Below are 18,819 nucleotides of genomic sequence, written 5' to 3'. Positions count from 1 at the left end.
TACCATTGCGCACGATCACCGCACACACTGACATTGATAATAAATAAATTCAGAGTAATGTTTTGACTAATTCTAGGTTATCCCGATCATGTTTGAAACTGGGTCTCCAATTTTCACATAAGAAAATATTTGATGATTTAAAAGGGGGGCAGGGATGGACCCCAGATCTGAATGTCATGGTCCATAGAGCAGCCCGGCTGCTCCTCCTGCTTCTGATGTGGTGTGTTCAATATTAGAGGAAAGCAATTACAGAATAAAAAAAAAAAAAACTGTTGTGCCTTCAGCACAGATGCGGGTGGTGCGCCAGGAGGTTCATAAACTAGTGTGTGTGTGTGTGTGTGTGTGGTCACGATTAACGACGCAAAATAGTGTCGTCATGAGCCGAATCGCGTCGGAATTTCTCTGGTGACGTGAGGCGGATTATCTTTACGCCACAACAAGCTTTTATTACCACTAAAGTTGCAAGTTTGCATGTTGGAGAGCCCGCGCTACGGATTGCTACGAGTGCGTTTTTAGAAATATACTGTGCATCCTCAACTTGCATTTGCAGCTGAGCCATGTGAAAGAGAATGAGAGTCAGCGGATGCATGTGTCTCCATCAGTGCCAGTGTTTCTCCGTGAGTTCGGTGACGGCTGCTCCAAATCATTGCGCACGGCGCACCAATTGAATAAAGACACTCTGTCTCGGCTGTTCTCCGTCAGAGTTGGTTTGAACATCTTTTTATGAGCACCTTAGAAATTAAGGTATTCGAAGCGTTTGGACAGGTGTGATTGTGAATACGCAGCTGTATTCAGCTCCCGTTCCCCCGTGACGCGCGTCTGGATGGCTGCTGCTCGCGTCTCTCTGGTTCTGCTCTGATCCGCTCTGTTCGCGATGGCATCACACGGGTTTTGGTTTATGGGTGCTGAAAACCCGGCTGGAGACGGCAGTCAAAGTCCGAACACTCGTAAGTGGCGTGGCGTCAAAAGGAAGCCTGAAATTGTGTTTTATATATTAGTGGCTATGAGACAAAGAAATGCGACATTTATTGCGTCTTGAATGCTCAAGGTTATTTTAAACCTTGAAATGTCATGTCAAGTGTGTCGCATGATAAACAACCGAATTTAGTTGGGTGTTTTAAGGCAGATTCCATGCCATGGATAATTGATGCTCTTGATGGAAGTTTTATGGCGGATATGGTGTTTAAATCACGCACTTGGTCGTTTCAGCCAGAGCATGGTGTCAGGCGGCGGCCCAGAAATTCTCCGGAGGCATCGGCTCCAAATTATGTGGTACGTTTATTTTTAACATGAAGTCTATATTTAAGATCTTTATTTGTGCCTCTCACCTACATTCCTAAAATGTGATATATTGTCTAAATCATTTAGAAAAGCATATTTTCGTTTTTGGAGTCAATAGATTCTGAAAACTCCCACACGAATTAGGTGCTGTTAAAAAAAGAAATTTGAGGTGCTGTTTTTTATTCAGTTAATAGAGTAATGGTTTCTCCTGTAGCTTTGTTAAATGTCGGGGAGGCTGAGAAAGCAGCTCAAGCCTCAGTTAAAGCCGAAGATGAGTCTACAGCCGAGAGCTGCGCCTGTAATAAACCCTGTAACTGCTCCAAAGCCACCGTGGGTTTCTCTGATCTCTATTCAACAGGTAAATCACCTCAAATCACATCTCTATCACGGCACATATCACACCTGAATAAAGGGTAAAATCGCATAGAAATCATGGTTATATTGGTTACGTGGTTTTATTCGATTTCTATATGGTGTCAGTAGTTTTTGTTTGTGGTATGTTCATCCTTGCGGCGTTTTTCGTTAAAACTCATTTTTTAAGTAGGCTATATAGGCTATGTCTTGATTTTGCACGTCGTCTGTTTCAAAGGCTACTTAATTTTAAAATGCCATTTCCAAGGTATTTATAAATTTCATTATATTGAATAAAAACAATTATAAAAAGAAAGAAAAAAATACTAATTTTTAAATAAAATCGTGCCTGTGCATTGTTATCGCAAATTATTGAATAAAAAAGGTAGCTATAATGTATCAATGAATGCTTTGTCCTTTTTTATTCAAGGTTAAATGAAGCTATTTCACTTTTGCTCTCTGCACTAAACACCATCATCTGTTATTGTAATGCAGTCATGTTTTATTATTATTATTATTTACAGATCTTTTACCTGCATTGGACGGGGACGCGAAGACTCTGAATTTTCTGCAGGAGGTTGTTGATATATTGCTGGCTTATATAGTGGAATCTTTTGACAGATCAACGAAAGTGATTGATTTTCACTATCCAAATGAATTGCTCCAAAGGAATAATTGGGAGCTTTCGGACGAACCCGAGACTTTGGATGATATTCTGATCAGCTGTCGCGCGACGCTAAAATACGCCATAAAAACTGGTGAGTGTTTTAATTAGTATGCAATACAAGGGTTCATGTCGATACTAAAATATATGTTATTTTATATTTTTTATATTCAATCTAACATATCTATATATCATCTAGCTTAGACTATACATTATAAAAATTGTTTTATTGATTGCCTCGCTTGATTTTTTAGACTGCAGAACCACAAGCATCAGTTTGTGCCTGAAGGCGAATCGAATCAGATCGGAACATGACGTGATATTAAATGAATGCGTCTAGGGACGATTTTATTTTCTCTGGTGGCATTTTAACTAAGAGAAATTATTTTGAAAAGTGATTTTCGTTTTGGGAATAATATGAATGACCAGAAAGATTGATTGATTTATTGCTGTCTGCGCCGGTCTGAGATTCATTAGAGCTTTTACATCAAGCCGCAAGTGACTATTATTAATAGTGGACTATTATTTCGGCAGAAATATAGTTAGATATTAAATTCATTAATTTAATATTTTCCCTGTATGTTGTGTCAATCTTCAGCACATCCCAGGTATTTCAATCAGCTCTCCACTGGGTTAGACATGGTTGGCTTGGCTGCAGATTGGCTAACGTCCACTGCCAACACCAATATGTGAGTGTGTGTCTCCTTCCATTAAAATACAAAGCAGGTTGAGATCATTTCCGTTTTCTCTGCTTTCATAAGCATTCTTTTGACCTGGTCTTTGTGGTGGCTGCCTTAACCTCACAGATATCAGTTGAACGGAATAAAATGAAAGGCACAGATGAAATCAGAGCAGCAAATATAACCTCCCCTCTTTCATCTTGTGTTCAGATTCATTCACAGAGAGAAAATGATATGGAAATTTATATTCAGGCTGATAAGAAAATGTATTTTATGTTGGGAGTCAAAGTTTTAATTTAACAGATGCTTAAACATGTAATAACAATGTAATAATGTAATAACAATGTAATAACAGTGTAACAGTTTCTGTGAGGGTACAACAGCTTTTTCAGTTTGTTTAATTTGTTACATTATAGAAATCAAATGTATCATTTTAGAAAATATGTTTAAAAAAATCTAAATATTATAAAAATTCATGTCTTGTCAGAATTATATTTCCATCATCGTTTTAAGCTGGCAATGACACACGGCTGTAAAACCTGCAGACTGTTGCAAAATCCCCTCAAACATCAGTTGCGAAACAGGTTGTCGTGACGTTTGCTTGTCGTGACATTTTTTTCTGGCTTGTGTAACTAGGTCATGTGATCTCTGTGCAAACAGGTTCACCTATGAGGTGGCTCCAGTCTTCGTGCTGTTGGAGTACGTCACGCTGAAGAAGATGAGGGAGATCATTGGCTGGCAGGACGGTCGCGGTGATGGAATATTCTCCCCGGGTAAGCAGCTGTCAATCTGAGTGACCTGCCTCGTTCTGCACTGCGTGCTTCTGCTGCGACGTGAGCGCAAGCGCAGGAAAAGTCTGAAGTTTTTAGGACAGGATTTCTCTATAACTCTTTGAGGATCTTGAAAAGAAGAATCTCAGTTATTTGTGCTGTTGGGTTGTAAAAGTGTTATCTAACAATGAATGTGACTCCAACCACACACATTAAGAAAAAAAAAAGTGAAACTGATGCAAATTATTGTAATTTCTGCACTGCTTTTCTTTGCCCCACTTTGCAAAAAAAAAAAAAAAAGGTTTCTAATTGACTCAGATTTTAGGCACTGATAAACAGATCACAATTGGGAAGTGATGTGGAGAATTAGAGCAGAGAATTAATCTTGAGTAAAAACTGACAGGAGTCAAGCTTTACCTGAGTGATGGAATGGAAGGATTGCTTTATTGTTCTCTAGGTGGCGCCATTTCCAACATGTATGCCATGCTACTGGCTCGCTATAAAATGTTCCCTGAGGTGAAGGAGAAAGGAATGTCATCCGTACCCAGACTGGTGGCCTTCACATCTGAACATGTACGTCCATTTATTTATCTCTTTTTTTTTTAACCTGTCCTCCTATATATTTAATAATTAACAACAACCTGTCGTAGATGTTTCTCCTAAACAGCAATATGTCTACTTATTTTTCGGTTCTTGACTCCTAAACAGCAGTCTACTTATTTTTGGGCAGTATTTTAAAGTACACAGAGAGCTTACTCCATTACAAATAAATGTTGTCAGTCACTGCACATGACTCAATCACTGGTGTCAAAATAGAAGCCCTTTTTGTTTTAATGCAATATGTTTTATGACCATTATTATATGACCAGTCATTTGTGGAAATAGACCCCAATTCACTTGGCGCATTACAGTTTGATTGACAGGTGATCTGACCAATCATACTGCTGAATCCGCCATTTTGTCTGACAAACTAGACAGGAGATTTGACTACAATGCAGCTACCACTTTGACGCCTCAAAAAGTTTATAAAGAGATCGTAAAACTAATCCATATGAAACGAGCAGTTTAGTCCACATATTCTGAAGAGACTCGACCGCATTATATGATGAACAGACTGAATTTAGGCTTTTTCACATTTAAACATTCATCAACTCACACATCATCAGTTGTGGTAAACGGAAGCTCAAGCATGTTCGCTTGACGTGCGAGAACCAGCGAGGTTGATTCTCGTGTTACGCAGCACGTTTGAGCTTCAGCAAGAACCAATGAGGTTCATTCTCATGTTACGCAGCACGTTTGAGCTTCAGCAAGAACCAATGAGGTTCATTCTCATGTTACGCAGCACGTTTGAGCAAGAGGTTTGTTCTCGCGCGTCAAGCAGGTTTGGTTGAGCTTCTAAGTTCACTGATCAATGTTTATATGTGAATAAAAGCCTAAATTAAAGTCTCTATTACTCTATTAACTGAATAATAACAGCACCTGAAATTTTAGGAAAGGGTTACTTTTTTAACAGCACCTAATTCATGTAGGAGTTTTCTCAAGTCTCTGCAGAAAATCTGGACTAAACCGCTCAATTCATATGGATTATTTTTATGATCTGTCAAAAGGGTAAAGAAAAATTACATCTCATGTCAATTTCGCATTAAAATATTACTTTGTGAAATATATATATATAAAAAAAAAAAGACAAAAATTAATATTATTAATAATTCCAGAAAATGAATACACTAACTATATTCTGAGCACAGTTTCTATTATGATTCTATCATTATGCCTTTCAGAGTCACTTTTCAATCAAGAAAGGAGCAGCCGCACTTGGAATCGGTACAGAGAGTGTCATCTGTATTAAAGCTGATGAAAGGTTAGTCTGGATTGTCACAACTGAAGCATTACTTCATGACTGCACGACTGAGAAATGTCTGTCTTAACATAATAAACACTAAACCATATGACTTCAGCGTTACTGTTCTCATTTCTGCCAGGGGTAAGATGATTCCTTCCGACCTTGAGAGGAGGATCATTGAAGCCAAGCAGAAGGTAATTTCAATGACCGTATCTCCATGACCGTCTCTTCTTGGGTCTGTTTGAATAATCTGTCTGGTTCTGTGGCAAAATGGGCCCTTGAATAACCTGCTGATTTCTTTCTCACAGGGATACGTGCCATTCTTCGTCAGCGCCACGGCCGGCACCACGGTTTATGGTGCCTTTGATCCTTTGATCGCTATAGCGGACATCTGCAAGAAGCATGAAATCTGGATGCATGTGGATGTGAGTAGATCTGCCGCCCTGAACTTACATGAACTTCCTGAACGTTTCACCTGTGAAATACAGACAGTGGACTGTGATCCAAGAGTGATCTCAGTGTTGGCAAAGCCTAAGTATCATTCTCTGGATGCAGAACTGAGGACCTTCTCGACTGTTCTGCATTACAGCCTATAACATATGGACTACTGAGTGTTGATGAGCACTATATATTTTAAGAAAAAAAGTATTTACTGCTTATACATAAAGTCAGGGATTTGAACAAAGCCCTGTAGGATTCCTGTACTGCTGAGTAAAGTTGTGCTGTTACTTTCTAAGCAATCAAACTTCTGATTTTCAATTAGTGGATACAGCAATTTCCTAGTAACCAACAAGAGCACCCTAGTAACCACCAATGTGCTAAAAACCCACTCCAAACACCCAGGACCACCCAGAAAGTTTGTTCGCAACTTTTTTTTCCTTTTTTTTTAATGGAAAATGTAAAAATCTCATGATTTGTTACTATTGACCCAGCTGTGTTTGAAATTTGGCACCGAGTTAATTTAGCAAGCATGCAATAAATGACCTCCTTTTGAAATGTAGCTTCATCTAAATGTTTCCTATTAGAGGAATTACTTTCAATCAGTCTGTGTGAGTGTGAACATGTGTGTATTCATTCTCATGGACCTGATATTATTCCTCAATATTACAATATAAACGCCTCTGGCATTTCAACAGCCACACAGACATATTGTGGAGGCATGCTGGAGCTCAAACACATGAATCACTTTTGGATGTACTTAGTCTCATTTATCAACCCTCAAGGCAGCAGTTAGACATGTAGTACAGATGAGACCTGTATCCCAAACCTCTGCAATCTCAAATGAGCTGTGAATATAATGTACATGAATATAATGATGAAAAAAACATAACATCTGTCTTTAGAAATGTAATAATAAAGATGAGTATCATGTTTTCAAGTCATATCTCAAGTGGTGCTTGTTGCAGACCCCCTTTTTTAAAACGAGAAGGACAAACATGTTCATATTAACAGATTTAAGAATGTCTTTAAAATGACTGCTGTCTCTGTGCTCCTACAGGGAGCATGGGGCGGAAGTTTGCTAATGTCCCGGAAACACCGGTGGAAGCTGAATGGAGTCGAGAGGTCAGTACAATCTGCAGTCCTTATCGACTAAATGTCTAGTTCAGTCATGAAAATCTATCTGTAGGCTGATTGGTTCTCTCAGTGCTGGTGCCACGCCCTTTTGATCACACTTCTTCATCCACATAACTCCTTATTATCCCAACTTAACTAGCCGGTGCACGTTCTCTGTGCAAGCTACGAGAATTCTTCATTTGATCCCTCCTCTTCCCCAGCACCAGGGTTACTCTTACTTTACCTTTTGCAGCTGCATTCTTAATTCTTTGTCTGAGCATGTTTAACAGAAAAAAGTCTTAGTATTTGCCCAGTATATAGCAGTAGCAGCGTGACATATCTAGTCCACGATGACAACACTTCATTCTTATCAGTAAATGCTTGTTAAATTCAAAGAGTTGCCATGAATGAAATATTATTGAGAAATCCACAAACTTCTGTTTGATAGACTTGACATTTCACTGCACAACACAGTGCCTCAGGGAGAAATGTTGTCTAAATCAAAATATATTTTTTATGTAGTTATTTATTAATTTCATCATGTGCTATTTTAATTATTTGTATACAATTTTAGGGCTAATTCTATGACCTGGAACCCTCATAAAATGATGGCTGTGCCCTTGCAGTGCTCTGCTCTGCTGGTTCGAGAGGAGGTGAGGCTCTCTGCTTTCTCTATCAAAACCAAAACTTAACATATCATCACATTACAACTTCATCACATTATCACATTCACACTTAACATGTGAAAATCATTTGCAACAAAAATTTGTTTTATTTTTTGTAATTTGTTTCCTTCCTCTTCTTGTTATCTGATCCAGGGACTGATGCAGAGCTGCAATCAGATGCAGGCCTGTTATCTGTTCCAGCAGGACAAGCACTATGATCTGTCCTATGACACGGGGGACAAGGCCCTGCAGTGCGGCCGCCATGTGGACATCTTCAAACTATGGCTAATGTGGAGAGCTAAGGTATTGTACAGCTTTATGTTAAATGATGATAAGTGCAAATCCACCTTTCGCTGCCTGGAGTCCAGTTGTTTCTATGAATTGCAGCGATCCATTTGCTTCTCTGTTCTGTAGCTTTCGGCTGTCTGATTTCTTGTCAAATCTAGTTGTACAGTCAGTCTCAAAGCTCTTTCCCATTTTAGACGTGTTTTGTGTGTTTTTCGTGGCATTCACGCTGAAAACTAATGCTGCCACTCAGTCTTTTTGCCACCCAGTGGGCATAACCGCAGTCACTCGGTGTCATCACGTGCATACCCTCTATAACAACATGAGTTATATTTCAGATAAATTATTGCAAATGATCTATCTATCTATCTATCTATCTATCTATCTATCTATCTATCTATCTATCTATCTATCTATGTCTGTCTGTCTGTCTGTCTATTATCCATTCATCTATCCTATCCTATCCTGCCTGATCCTCTCCTCTCCTCTCCTCTCCTCTCCTCTCCTCTCCTCTCCTCTCCTCTCCTCTCCTCTCCTCTCCTCTCATCTCATCTCATCTCATCTCCTGTCCTATCCTAGGCTAACCTCTCCTATCTTTTCCTGTCCTGTCCTGTCCTGTCCTGTCCTGTCTTATCCTATCCTATCCTATCTTATCCTATCCTATCCTATCCTATCCTATCCTATCCTATCCTATCCTATCCTATCCTATCATAGGCTAACCTAACTTCAAACTATTTTAAGACAAGAATTTAAGTTGACGCGAAGACAAGCCAGCATCACAGCTGCCCTGCCTTAAATGACCCCTGTAAAGACACTTGGGACAGTCATTTTGCTACAAGGTACAACCAGATTGGTTGGTTGTTCAGTGAGGTAAGGTGTTATCACAATGTTTGCCCTCTCTCTTCTTCTCTGAAGGGCACTATTGGTTTTGAGTCTCAGATTGACAAATGTCTGGAGCTTTCAGAATATCTTTACAACAAGATCAAGGACAGGGAAGGATATGAGATGGTGTTTGATGGAAAGGTAAGTCTTATTAGATTATTTTGTCTTACTCTTGCATCATGTGATCAATGATTTTTATTTAGTAGAAATCAAGAAACTGTTCAAGAAAAGAGAAAATCACCTTTCTCAAAAAAGGAATTAGGCAAAACTACCAAACAGAATGGAATATAAATGGACCGCACATAGTCTGTGCACTGATGCCCTCAGCATATTACACACAATAATGCTATTAATGTCACAATAAAGACACAATAATGGACAGACATTTTCTGTTATTTTTACAGTGAGGCTGTCGCACCACAATTTAATCTAAGCCCTGTCTGTGAAACCAGGCCCATACAACCCACCCGTCTCGGTTAGGGGGCTCTTCCTGAATAAATAATCTGCAGTGTTGATTAGGCTTTATACTGATGTTCAAAAGTCTGACTGTGTGGGGCTAAACATGATACAGATGCATACCATTCAAAACGTTTGGGTCTGTAATTAACAACATGAATTAACAGCATGTACTTTCTCTAGGGTTAGGAATAGGGTTTGTCGTCTATTTGAATATATTTTAAAATGTAATTTATTGCTTTGATGGTAAAGCTGAATCAGCATCATTACTCCAGTCTTCAGTGTCACATGATCCTATCTAATCATCCTAATATGCTGATTTACTGCTCAAGAAACATTTCTTATTGTCATTAATGTTAAAAAAAAAGTTGTCCTGCTTTATATTTTTGTGGAAACCATCATATATTCTTTTTCAGGATTTATTTATGAATATAAAAATCTTTATTTGAAATAGAAATAGTTTGTACTTTACCATCACTTTTGATCAATGTCCTTGCAGAAAACAAGTATTAATTCTTAAAAAAAAAAAAAAAAAAAATCGTACTGACCACAACCTTTTGAACGTTAGTCTCTGTGTAATGCGTGTATGTTAATTCATAGATACTGCTTTAATATTATTTATTTGCTTTTTATTTTATTTTTAAAGAATGTGAACTGTGCACTGTGGATCATTTATTATTTAATTATTTAAATGTATTCAGAATTAAATGGTGGGATGGAAATTAATGCAGTTAATAATTCCTTTTTTTATTTAATTTCATCCTGAATTGTCAGGAAATAGCACATCTGCTAAAGATAAAAAACACGCAGTATTTCTAAATCACATTTGATGCCTTTTTAAAAAACAACGATCCTCTCTAAATTTAAATGCAAGTCCTGTATTTCTAAGTAATTTTGAGAGCTGATTGTGTGCACTAATTCAGCTAACATGAAATGTTTCACCCTTGAAATGACTGAGCAGTCGTTCGAGGCTCATTTAAATGTAAATTGTGCCTGGTGCCAATGTGACAAAATGATTTGGCTGGAGGCTTCTCAGTGAGCGCGCTCTTGTTGAAGTCAGTGCAGTGCAAGGCGAGGAAGGTTGCGGTGTTGCAGTATGATCGAATGACATTTAACAAAACATTTCAGCTCTCGATTTGATGTTTAGCAAGCTCTTTTTGGTTCTAGCACAGTGAGGTATGACTCGATCTGTGTTTTGTCTGTGTGTCCCACCATCTGAATGGCTAATGAGCCCTTTTCACTGGTGCATGGAGGCATTCTTCTCCAGCATGGCCCCTGGAGCCACATAATGGCCATGAGGGCCTCTAATGGACTGTAGTGTCTGTCTATGAGCTACCTGCTCAAGCGCTCAAAGCCCTCAAAGCAAAGGCTTTTGATTGAATAGATTACATGGCTGCTTCCAAACTGACAGCGACAAAATTTCCCATTATGGCCCCAGACGGCTCCTAATCGAATATTCCGTCACGGATCTTTAATGGACTCCCCAGAGTGCTCTATTTATGCAAGTGTGTGTCGTACGTTAAATTGCGTGATAGGTGTGTGTGTTGCGTGAACGTACGCTGATGCTATCTGGTTGTCTCGTGTCCTTGCAGCCTCAGCATACCAATGTGTGTTTCTGGTACCTTCCACCGGGTGTGCGCAACCTGGAGGACAAAGTGGAGAAGACGAAGCGTCTGCACAAGGTGAGAAAACTTCAATTCAATCAATGGATGTGAACTGAACTCATTTCAATGGTACATTGCCGTAAAAAAAGAATATTACGCTTAATGCTCGGTTTGGGAGTTTTAAAAGATGCCAAGGTCATTTAAACAAAACCAAATTTAACATTGAGATATCAGGTTGATATTGCATGCTATTATCTTATAAGAACAGATTATAAGCTAAAGAACAAACAGTCCTCCTTTAGCCTATACAGTATAAATAAAATATATATTCAATTTGTTGAATTTTGCAGAATTTCCATATGCTAAGTAACTCAAAATGGTTACATATGTGTGCTGTGATACAAAAGGAATTAAAGCTTGAATAGTATTTATCTATTTTCCTTTTCTATCTATCTATTTAGATGTTGTGTAGGGCAGAGAAACATCCCTTGTGAAAAGAAGTGTGCTTAAATGAATGTGCTCTTGTAGTGTACTTAAAAGTGAGCTTAAAGAGAGTACATTTTCATGACTATGTTTTTTAACACACTTAAGTACACTTTTAAAAAGTGTGCTTAGTGATAATGTCAAATTAATATAGATAAATAAAGTGCATTAAATCATTATGTTTTTATCATTTGTCATGCTTTCAAGAAACACATTTATAATATACTAAAGCACATGCGAAGTACCTGATTATAATTTTAACTGTATATTATTCAGTATTACATTTAAAGTTTATATATTTTAAATATACTAATTTGGGACTTCATTGTTACAAATGTGCAATTACAGCTATAAATACATTACATACAATTTTCAGTAGAATTGACATTAAAGTATATTTTAGTTTACCAAAAATGCTTGTCAGTACATACAGCAATACACTTTAACAATATTTCAAAGACAATTACATATAAAGATGTGCTTAATTCCTATAAGTGGGTCAAAAAAGCAATTTAAAGACCAGCTAATTGCATTAAATATAAATTTAAACTTTAAAAGACTATACTTAATTGCATTTTAATTGGAATGAAACGAAAATGTGTTAAAGTATATTATTTCCATAATTAGTACTCTTAAAAGTATGTTAAGTGTATGTCTTTTTCATGAGGGATATTCAAATATTCTAAAGGGAAATTATGGTAATTTTAAAATTACTGTTATAGCACTTAGGCCCCAAACATAATAATAAGTCTCTGCACATGACAGTTAAGGTAATGTCTGTTTGTAATATCTATTCTAGATGATTCAAACCAGAAAAATATATAAAAAGACAACCCTGCAGTGATGTCACTGTAGGAGGAGGGGCTGTTCATCAGGTGTCCTTTCATTGGCTGGCTGCTCTTCAGTCACACCCATGCCAGTAAAGCTCTAACGGGCAATTAGGCCGAACAGATGGTGCGCGTGCTACTCATACAAAGAGGTTCTCTATCTAACACTACCCACAAACACTCCTCATATACCTGAAACTAGAATGCTCATGCTCTATCTGTTACAAATGATAGAAACTGGTTTCTGGAGACTCTCGGGTAACAGGATACACACATATGTTTGCAGGGAAAACAGTATTTTTGTTTGTCTTTTAGACCTATGAAAAGACACTACTGGACAGGTTCCAGTATATCAAGGCTTGTTTCATAGAGATGGAAGGTTATGTAGGTGTTGGACACAGGCCGGCTGTTAATAGCTGGAAACCTGCAACAGATTTGAGGGGAAGTGAGTGTAATTATGTGGTGATGAGTGACTGTGTGTCTTTTATTCAGATTACAGTCCCACATACTGTCCAATGCTTCTGCTCTAATCAATTCAGTTCTGCTCAAGCTAAGCCTAGTGACAACATGATGAGGATGTATGCTTAGAAGAAAGCACTGTGTTTATATTCCTCAAACATTCTGTACAGGGTTTGGTCTAAAATATAAAAATTCTGCAATGAATTTAGCTTGAACTGCTTAACATAGAGACTTCGCTTTGACTTGAAAATAATTGTCTTTCAACTTTCCCATTGATACTACTTATATTATTAAATGTACATCCAAATAAATGCAAAAAACAATCAAATAAATATTTTACTTTCAAAGTATTGAGCCCCTAAAGGAATGGAAAAAAAGGAGGAAAGCAAATCATTTGCGAGAGAACACAAAAATCACTGACATATAATTTTTCCCTTTAGGCGTTCCGTATCAAAGACTTTCTCAAGGATAATTCACCAAAAATGAAAATTGTCATTATTCACACACTCTCATGTTGTTACAATCCTGTATGACTTTCTTTCTTCTGTGGAATATAATATATATGTTTCAAATATATATTATAGACAAAAACAGTTGAAACAATTGTGGAATGACATGAGAGTGAGTAAATAATGAGTAATAAATTAATTGAACATGACACTTTTAGCCGTTGTCTTTGCTTAAATATCACTTTTTTGGGGTCACACTTTAGTTTAGGGTCCAATTCTCACTATTAACTAACTATTAACTATGACTTTTGCCTCCTAATTACTGCTTATTAATAGTTAGTTAGTCAATTTAGTTTAGGTATTGGGTAGGATTAAGGGATGTAGAAAATGGTCATGCAGAATAAGACATAAATATGTGCTTTATAAGTACTAATAAACAGCATATATCCTAGTAATATGCATGCTAATAAGCAACTAGTTAATAGTGAGAAGTCAAGTCACCTTCATTTCTTTAGCACTTTTAACAATATAGATTGTTTCAAAGCAGAAATTAAAGTAACAGAGATTGTTTTGGCTTTAAACTTAAAAAATGCGGATTTTTCTTTACAAATTGACCCCAACAAACTACTTGTCTGGCCTTACATATTCATAATACAGTTTTTTTTTTCTTTTTTTTTTCGCTTCCGCGTATCTATGTGAACTGGAATCATTTTGATAGTGTTGTCAAAATCCCTTCCCTTTGACAGTGACAGAAAGGAAGAAGGCCTTCACAGGGAAGACTAGTTGACACTTCAGGACTGAAGTGGAGAAGTGGACCCTAAACTAAAGTGTTGCCCTTTTTTTGTTCCTTTTAAGTATTTAAAACGTAAATATACTGTACATACACTAACATTCAAGTTTGAGGTCAGTACGTTTTTTTATTTAGCTTTTTATTTACCAAGGATGCATTAAATTGGTGTAAAGTGTCAGTAACAATTTATATTTCAAAAGTATTCAAGATCATCATACATATTTCAAAAGTAAGCAGCACAGCTGTTTTCAGCATTGATAATAATAATAAATATTTCCTGAGCAGCAAATCAGCATATTAGAATGATTTCTGAAGGATCATGTGACACTGAAGAATGGGGTAATGATGCTGAAAATTCAGCTTTGCTGCCTCAGGAATAAAATACATTTTAAGACAGTTATTTTAAATTGTAATATCATTTCACAATATTACTGTTTTTACTGTATGTTTTGATCAAATACATTCAGCCTTGGTCTTCAAAAAAATTAGTTTTAAAAATCAAACAATCTTACTGAACCCAAACTTTTGAACAGTAGTTAGGCTATACAGTATATATACACATATAGACAGGGTTTTCAAAGAATATTTTAGTAACCACAAAAGTTTGCCTCCAAGTTAGTCAGAATGCACTGAATAGAATTCAGAAGTCGCCTAAGGTAACCATGGCAACAAATCAATAGGCTGCTCAAGCTTTGCCGTTACGATCAATAACAGACAGCGCATCGACAAAACACAAGTACTGACGTCATTTAGCGCTTTATTATAGGTTTACTACTTTTCAGTGGATTGGAGATGTACTGTCATTAGTGGTTTGCTAAGGTGAGGAAAAAGACTTGAATGACATGAACCATGACATGACACCAGACCATTATAGAGACTCTTTTGACTTGGACCAGTAAACAACCACCTATGGCATGCTAGCAACCAGCCAGTACCACACAGCAAGATGTTAAAAAGTACACTGAACACTTTAGAAACCGTATAGCAATGCCATGAAAACCACCAACAGTACCCAGCAGGTTTTGCAAGGGCAAGCTGTACAAATTTCGGAAAAACGTGAAACACAAATCATATCGTCATTCCCAAAGCTAATAAAATGTTTTCTCACAGGTTGCCCCTGTAATCAAAGCCAGAATGATGGAGTATGGAACGACCATGGTGAGCTATCAGCCGCAAGGAGACAAGGTCAACTTCTTCCGAATGGTCATCTCCAACCCAGCCGCTACCTTTGAAGACATTGACTTCCTCATTGAAGAGATTGAGCGACTGGGGCAGGATCTTTAAAAACTCACTGCACCAAAACCTGTTATTCTTGTGTCCCTGGATGGATCGAATATTTGTTGTGAATGTAACGGTAAATCTTTGATTCCTCTTCTCCAAAGTCACATAAAGATAGTATGATTTAAAAAAATGACAATATGAAAATATCTAGACTTTAGTATTGTAGCGTTGTTGTGGGCTTCGTGGTCCAAAGCCCTGTAAAAGTGTTACCGTCTGCTTTTACTGTCTATCTTAGTGTCTTTGACATGACTTTGTTTGTTTACATGTGTTTAATGAATATGAATATGAAGAGTTATTTGCTTCTATTCAGTGCAGGTCATAAGTTTATATCTGACTGACTAGTTATTCAAAGTGCCAGGTTTCGTTAATATATATGACTATATTATAATAGTAAAGACACATAATTGTCCAAAAACACTTCATCATACCTTAAGCTTTTGCAATCACAGACAATGTGTGACTTATCTTTTATTGATATGTCAAGATTCAGAAGAGTTTTGAGCTGTTGAGTATTGAGTGTGACCAAGAAGTTCATAAATAGTTGAATAATTAAAGTATGCGCAAAAATAAGCACAAATGTATATTGACAAGAGGCTGCTGAACAGTAATTTTATATAAACATGTCTACAGTATGTTGACAAAAATGTAACTAACAGTTAAAATTTGCGTCCTTGATATGCTACTGTGCTTCTAAAAGTTAAAATTAAAATTATAATAATGAAAAAGGACAAAAATAAAATTAAAATGTATCTTCCCAGAAACCCCCCGACAAATATTCTTGACTCATCCTATTTGCAGGATAAAATGCCCTTTAAAATGAGAATTTCTCTTCCCTCTAATCGCACGTGCAATTGACTAAGAATAGTTATTTTAAGAATTTTAAGAATATTCTTGGAAAAGTGCAAAAAAACAGCATTTGAAAGGCAGTTATTCTTGGAAACTCGTTGTAAACGTGGCGCTGCCCAGGTAAATGTTCACTTTTAAGCAAAGTAAAAGAAAAAAGAAATCAAATATTAATTAATACACAACAATAGCACATGCACATTATATGCTGTATTTAAATTCAAACAAATTTAGTCTAAACGTAACATACTTTTCTACATACATAATAGCAATAGATTTCTTAATTTACCGACCCATTCATGTACTTATTTAGCTTTCTTATACAGAATTATAGATATTTCAGGGTATTAACAGAGCTAAATTTAATGTTATAAATAAACTCCAAAAAGAAAACAACACATAAGCATAATAGGGTTCTGCCCTATGATAGTGTAAATAGACTTTTAAGATGTTCTTGATCAATTACATATCTATGTGAATACATCACTGTACTGTATATAAGGCAGAGTCTATTTGTGTGGTAAAAATATATATATTATTTTCTCTATTCAACAAATATTTAATCATAAATGGTTGTGTGCGCGTGTCAGATGTGTTGAATATGATGACTTATGTAACTGCAAAGATATGTGTATGAAGGAACTGGCTTTAAATCCACTTGAAGCCACTGCATTTTAACATACTAACTTGAAATGATTATTATAGCACATTTCGGTAGTTATGAGAGCCATTTCTGAACCAATACTGGTTGTATTCGTGCCCAAGTGATAAACTTGACATCCTGTGCCGATTTGTATTTTTGTGTGTTTGTAACTGTATTGCCTTAGTATTAATTGCCAGTATTGTCTAGTTCTCCTGAAGAGGAGCTTGTGCACTTTAGCTTATATGTATGATGATCTGTCCAATGGATGTTCATAGTTTGATGTTTTAAGAAACTGAGCGTTGTCTGAATGTGTCCCAGCTTGGATGTTCGTTTCAGGATGAGAGTTGCTTTATAGTTGAAATCCTTGGTAGATTTGCTAATGCTATACATTACTACCTGTATCCTTGCAGAACTTAACAGTCAACCTTGCTGAAAAACCAACGCTATCTCATGACCAATTCTTACGAATTCGTACAAGTGAGTAAAAGGTGGCTAATTCGTATGAATGCCTACGACCGCACACGTACGCATTCGCACGATTTGTCTAGGTTTAGGGGCAGGATCAGGTGTAGGTTATTCGTACGAATTCATACGAATTGGGCTACTCGTAAAAAACATGTACGATTTAGTAAAATTCGAATGAGGTCTTATGAATTCGTACGAATTAGCCACCTCGTAAAATTCGTGCCAAAATTGCCATGAGATCGGGTTGGATAAACACAACTGAACCCAGCCTTATCTGGTCTGAGCCGGTTTCCCAGTCTAGTGAAGGTGGAAGTCCAACGTCAACCAGCTAACAACTGGCTAGTTTAAGTTGGTTTTTCAACATGGAAGGAATGCTAAGTTCATAATATTTGAGATATGAGTGTTCTTTCATTGGATCGACAAGCTGTGTCACATGGTTTGTGTATTTTAAGCTGTTGTAATCATGACAAACGCATTGACATCCTCAACGTGGTAGTCTTGGAACGCCCACTGTGCCGTCTTTCCCCGCTGCTGCTGCTGCTACAAACCTGCTCTCTTTGCACGTGCATGAACGCTTTGCTTTCCGAGCTTGTGAAATACAATCCCAGATATTCATATATATATATATAGTGTAACCTGGTGTTAGTTTTAGTGGCAAATGGATAGCTTAGCTTCAAATATATAGTACACTGTCGCTAGCTTGCTCACTCTGTATTAGCATTACCCAACGTATTTATCTGCTAAGCAAGCATGTTCTGTGTGGCTAGAAGTTGTATGCTTTTGCAACCGTATCTCTATCTTTCTCTCTGTCTATCGCTTTTCCGCAGCTTTAATACTAGTGTGTGTAGTTTCTTGGCATGCCTCTGTATAAGCATATTCAAAGTCTCAGTGTTTCTCTATCGCACTCTCTCTTCTTCCTGTATGTCTTTCTCTCTTGCTTTGCCCCGTAGCAGCTCTCAGACCTTTAAAAGCAGTGTTTTCCTGCTGTTTCTCGGCTACCCATCATGTCCATCAGTTTGTCAAATGAGGAACTCATGTGTTGTCACGAACCTGACCGAGTTCAGGGTCATCCATGTGACTGGGTGAAATCATTTTTTTTCTTTGTCACCGAACATTGCTTGAAAGAAAAGTGATTATCTGAGGAACTGCCGTTCAGATGAAAGTTATAAACTAGTGTGTTGAAATTATATAGAGAGAGGCAGATAACAGACCCTCTTGAAATGTGTTTTACTTTCATGGGAAACACCAATAAATGTTACTGCCAAACAAGCCTGTCTGGATTTTTATTAAACCTCATCTCTTGACTGTTTGAAAGACAGTGGGCTCTTCTGACCAAGCATCCTCCCAGAATACCTCAGGCCCTGTTCACGGCTGGTATTAAGATGTGTTTCAGTCGCTTGGATCACAAGTGGATGACACTAAATACAGGGGTAAACAAGGTCTAAAACGTTTGAAGCTTGCCCACTTTCAACCACTTCCTGAGGTAGTCAAAAAGCATTCGACAGGATTGCTTTTGTAGTGTAAATGCTCATGTGGTCGAATGC

At 37.2% G+C, this 18,819-nt stretch overlaps 1 protein-coding gene across 1 annotated transcript; it reads left to right on the top strand.

The window, feature by feature from the left end:
- Nucleotides 1-163: 163 nt before the first annotated feature.
- On the top strand, nucleotides 164-18,544 carry gad2 (glutamate decarboxylase 2). Its single transcript, XM_084102521.1, has 16 exons — nucleotides 164-947; nucleotides 1,210-1,272; nucleotides 1,496-1,639; nucleotides 2,157-2,390; nucleotides 2,895-2,985; nucleotides 3,637-3,749; nucleotides 4,204-4,319; nucleotides 5,528-5,607; nucleotides 5,729-5,783; nucleotides 5,898-6,014; nucleotides 7,088-7,152; nucleotides 7,718-7,796; nucleotides 7,962-8,111; nucleotides 9,009-9,116; nucleotides 11,024-11,113; nucleotides 15,154-18,544. Exons 1-16 carry the CDS (start codon nucleotides 875-877, stop codon nucleotides 15,325-15,327), a joined length of 1,752 nt encoding a protein of 583 aa, XP_083958647.1. The 5' UTR covers nucleotides 164-874; the 3' UTR covers nucleotides 15,328-18,544.
- The last annotated feature ends 275 nt before the right edge of the window (nucleotides 18,545-18,819 follow it).

This window comes from Abramis brama, assembly GCF_963993115.1.
Source record: "Abramis brama genome assembly, chromosome: 24".
NCBI classification, from domain to species: domain Eukaryota; kingdom Metazoa; phylum Chordata; class Actinopteri; order Cypriniformes; family Leuciscidae; genus Abramis; species Abramis brama.
This window is presented reverse-complemented; position numbering and strand designations above follow the sequence as displayed.

Excerpts from the sequence above, each read along its gene's own strand:
- gad2 (XM_084102521.1), top strand. The coding sequence starts at position 875 with ATGGCATCACACGGGTTTTGGTTTATGGGTGCTGAAAACCCGGCTGGA. Across the intron at positions 5,608-5,728 it reads TGTATTAAAGCTGATGAAAG|GGGTAAGATGATTCCTTCCG; the intron begins GTTAGTCTGGAT and ends CATTTCTGCCAG. Across the intron at positions 6,015-7,087 it reads AAATCTGGATGCATGTGGAT|GGAGCATGGGGCGGAAGTTT; the intron begins GTGAGTAGATCT and ends GTGCTCCTACAG.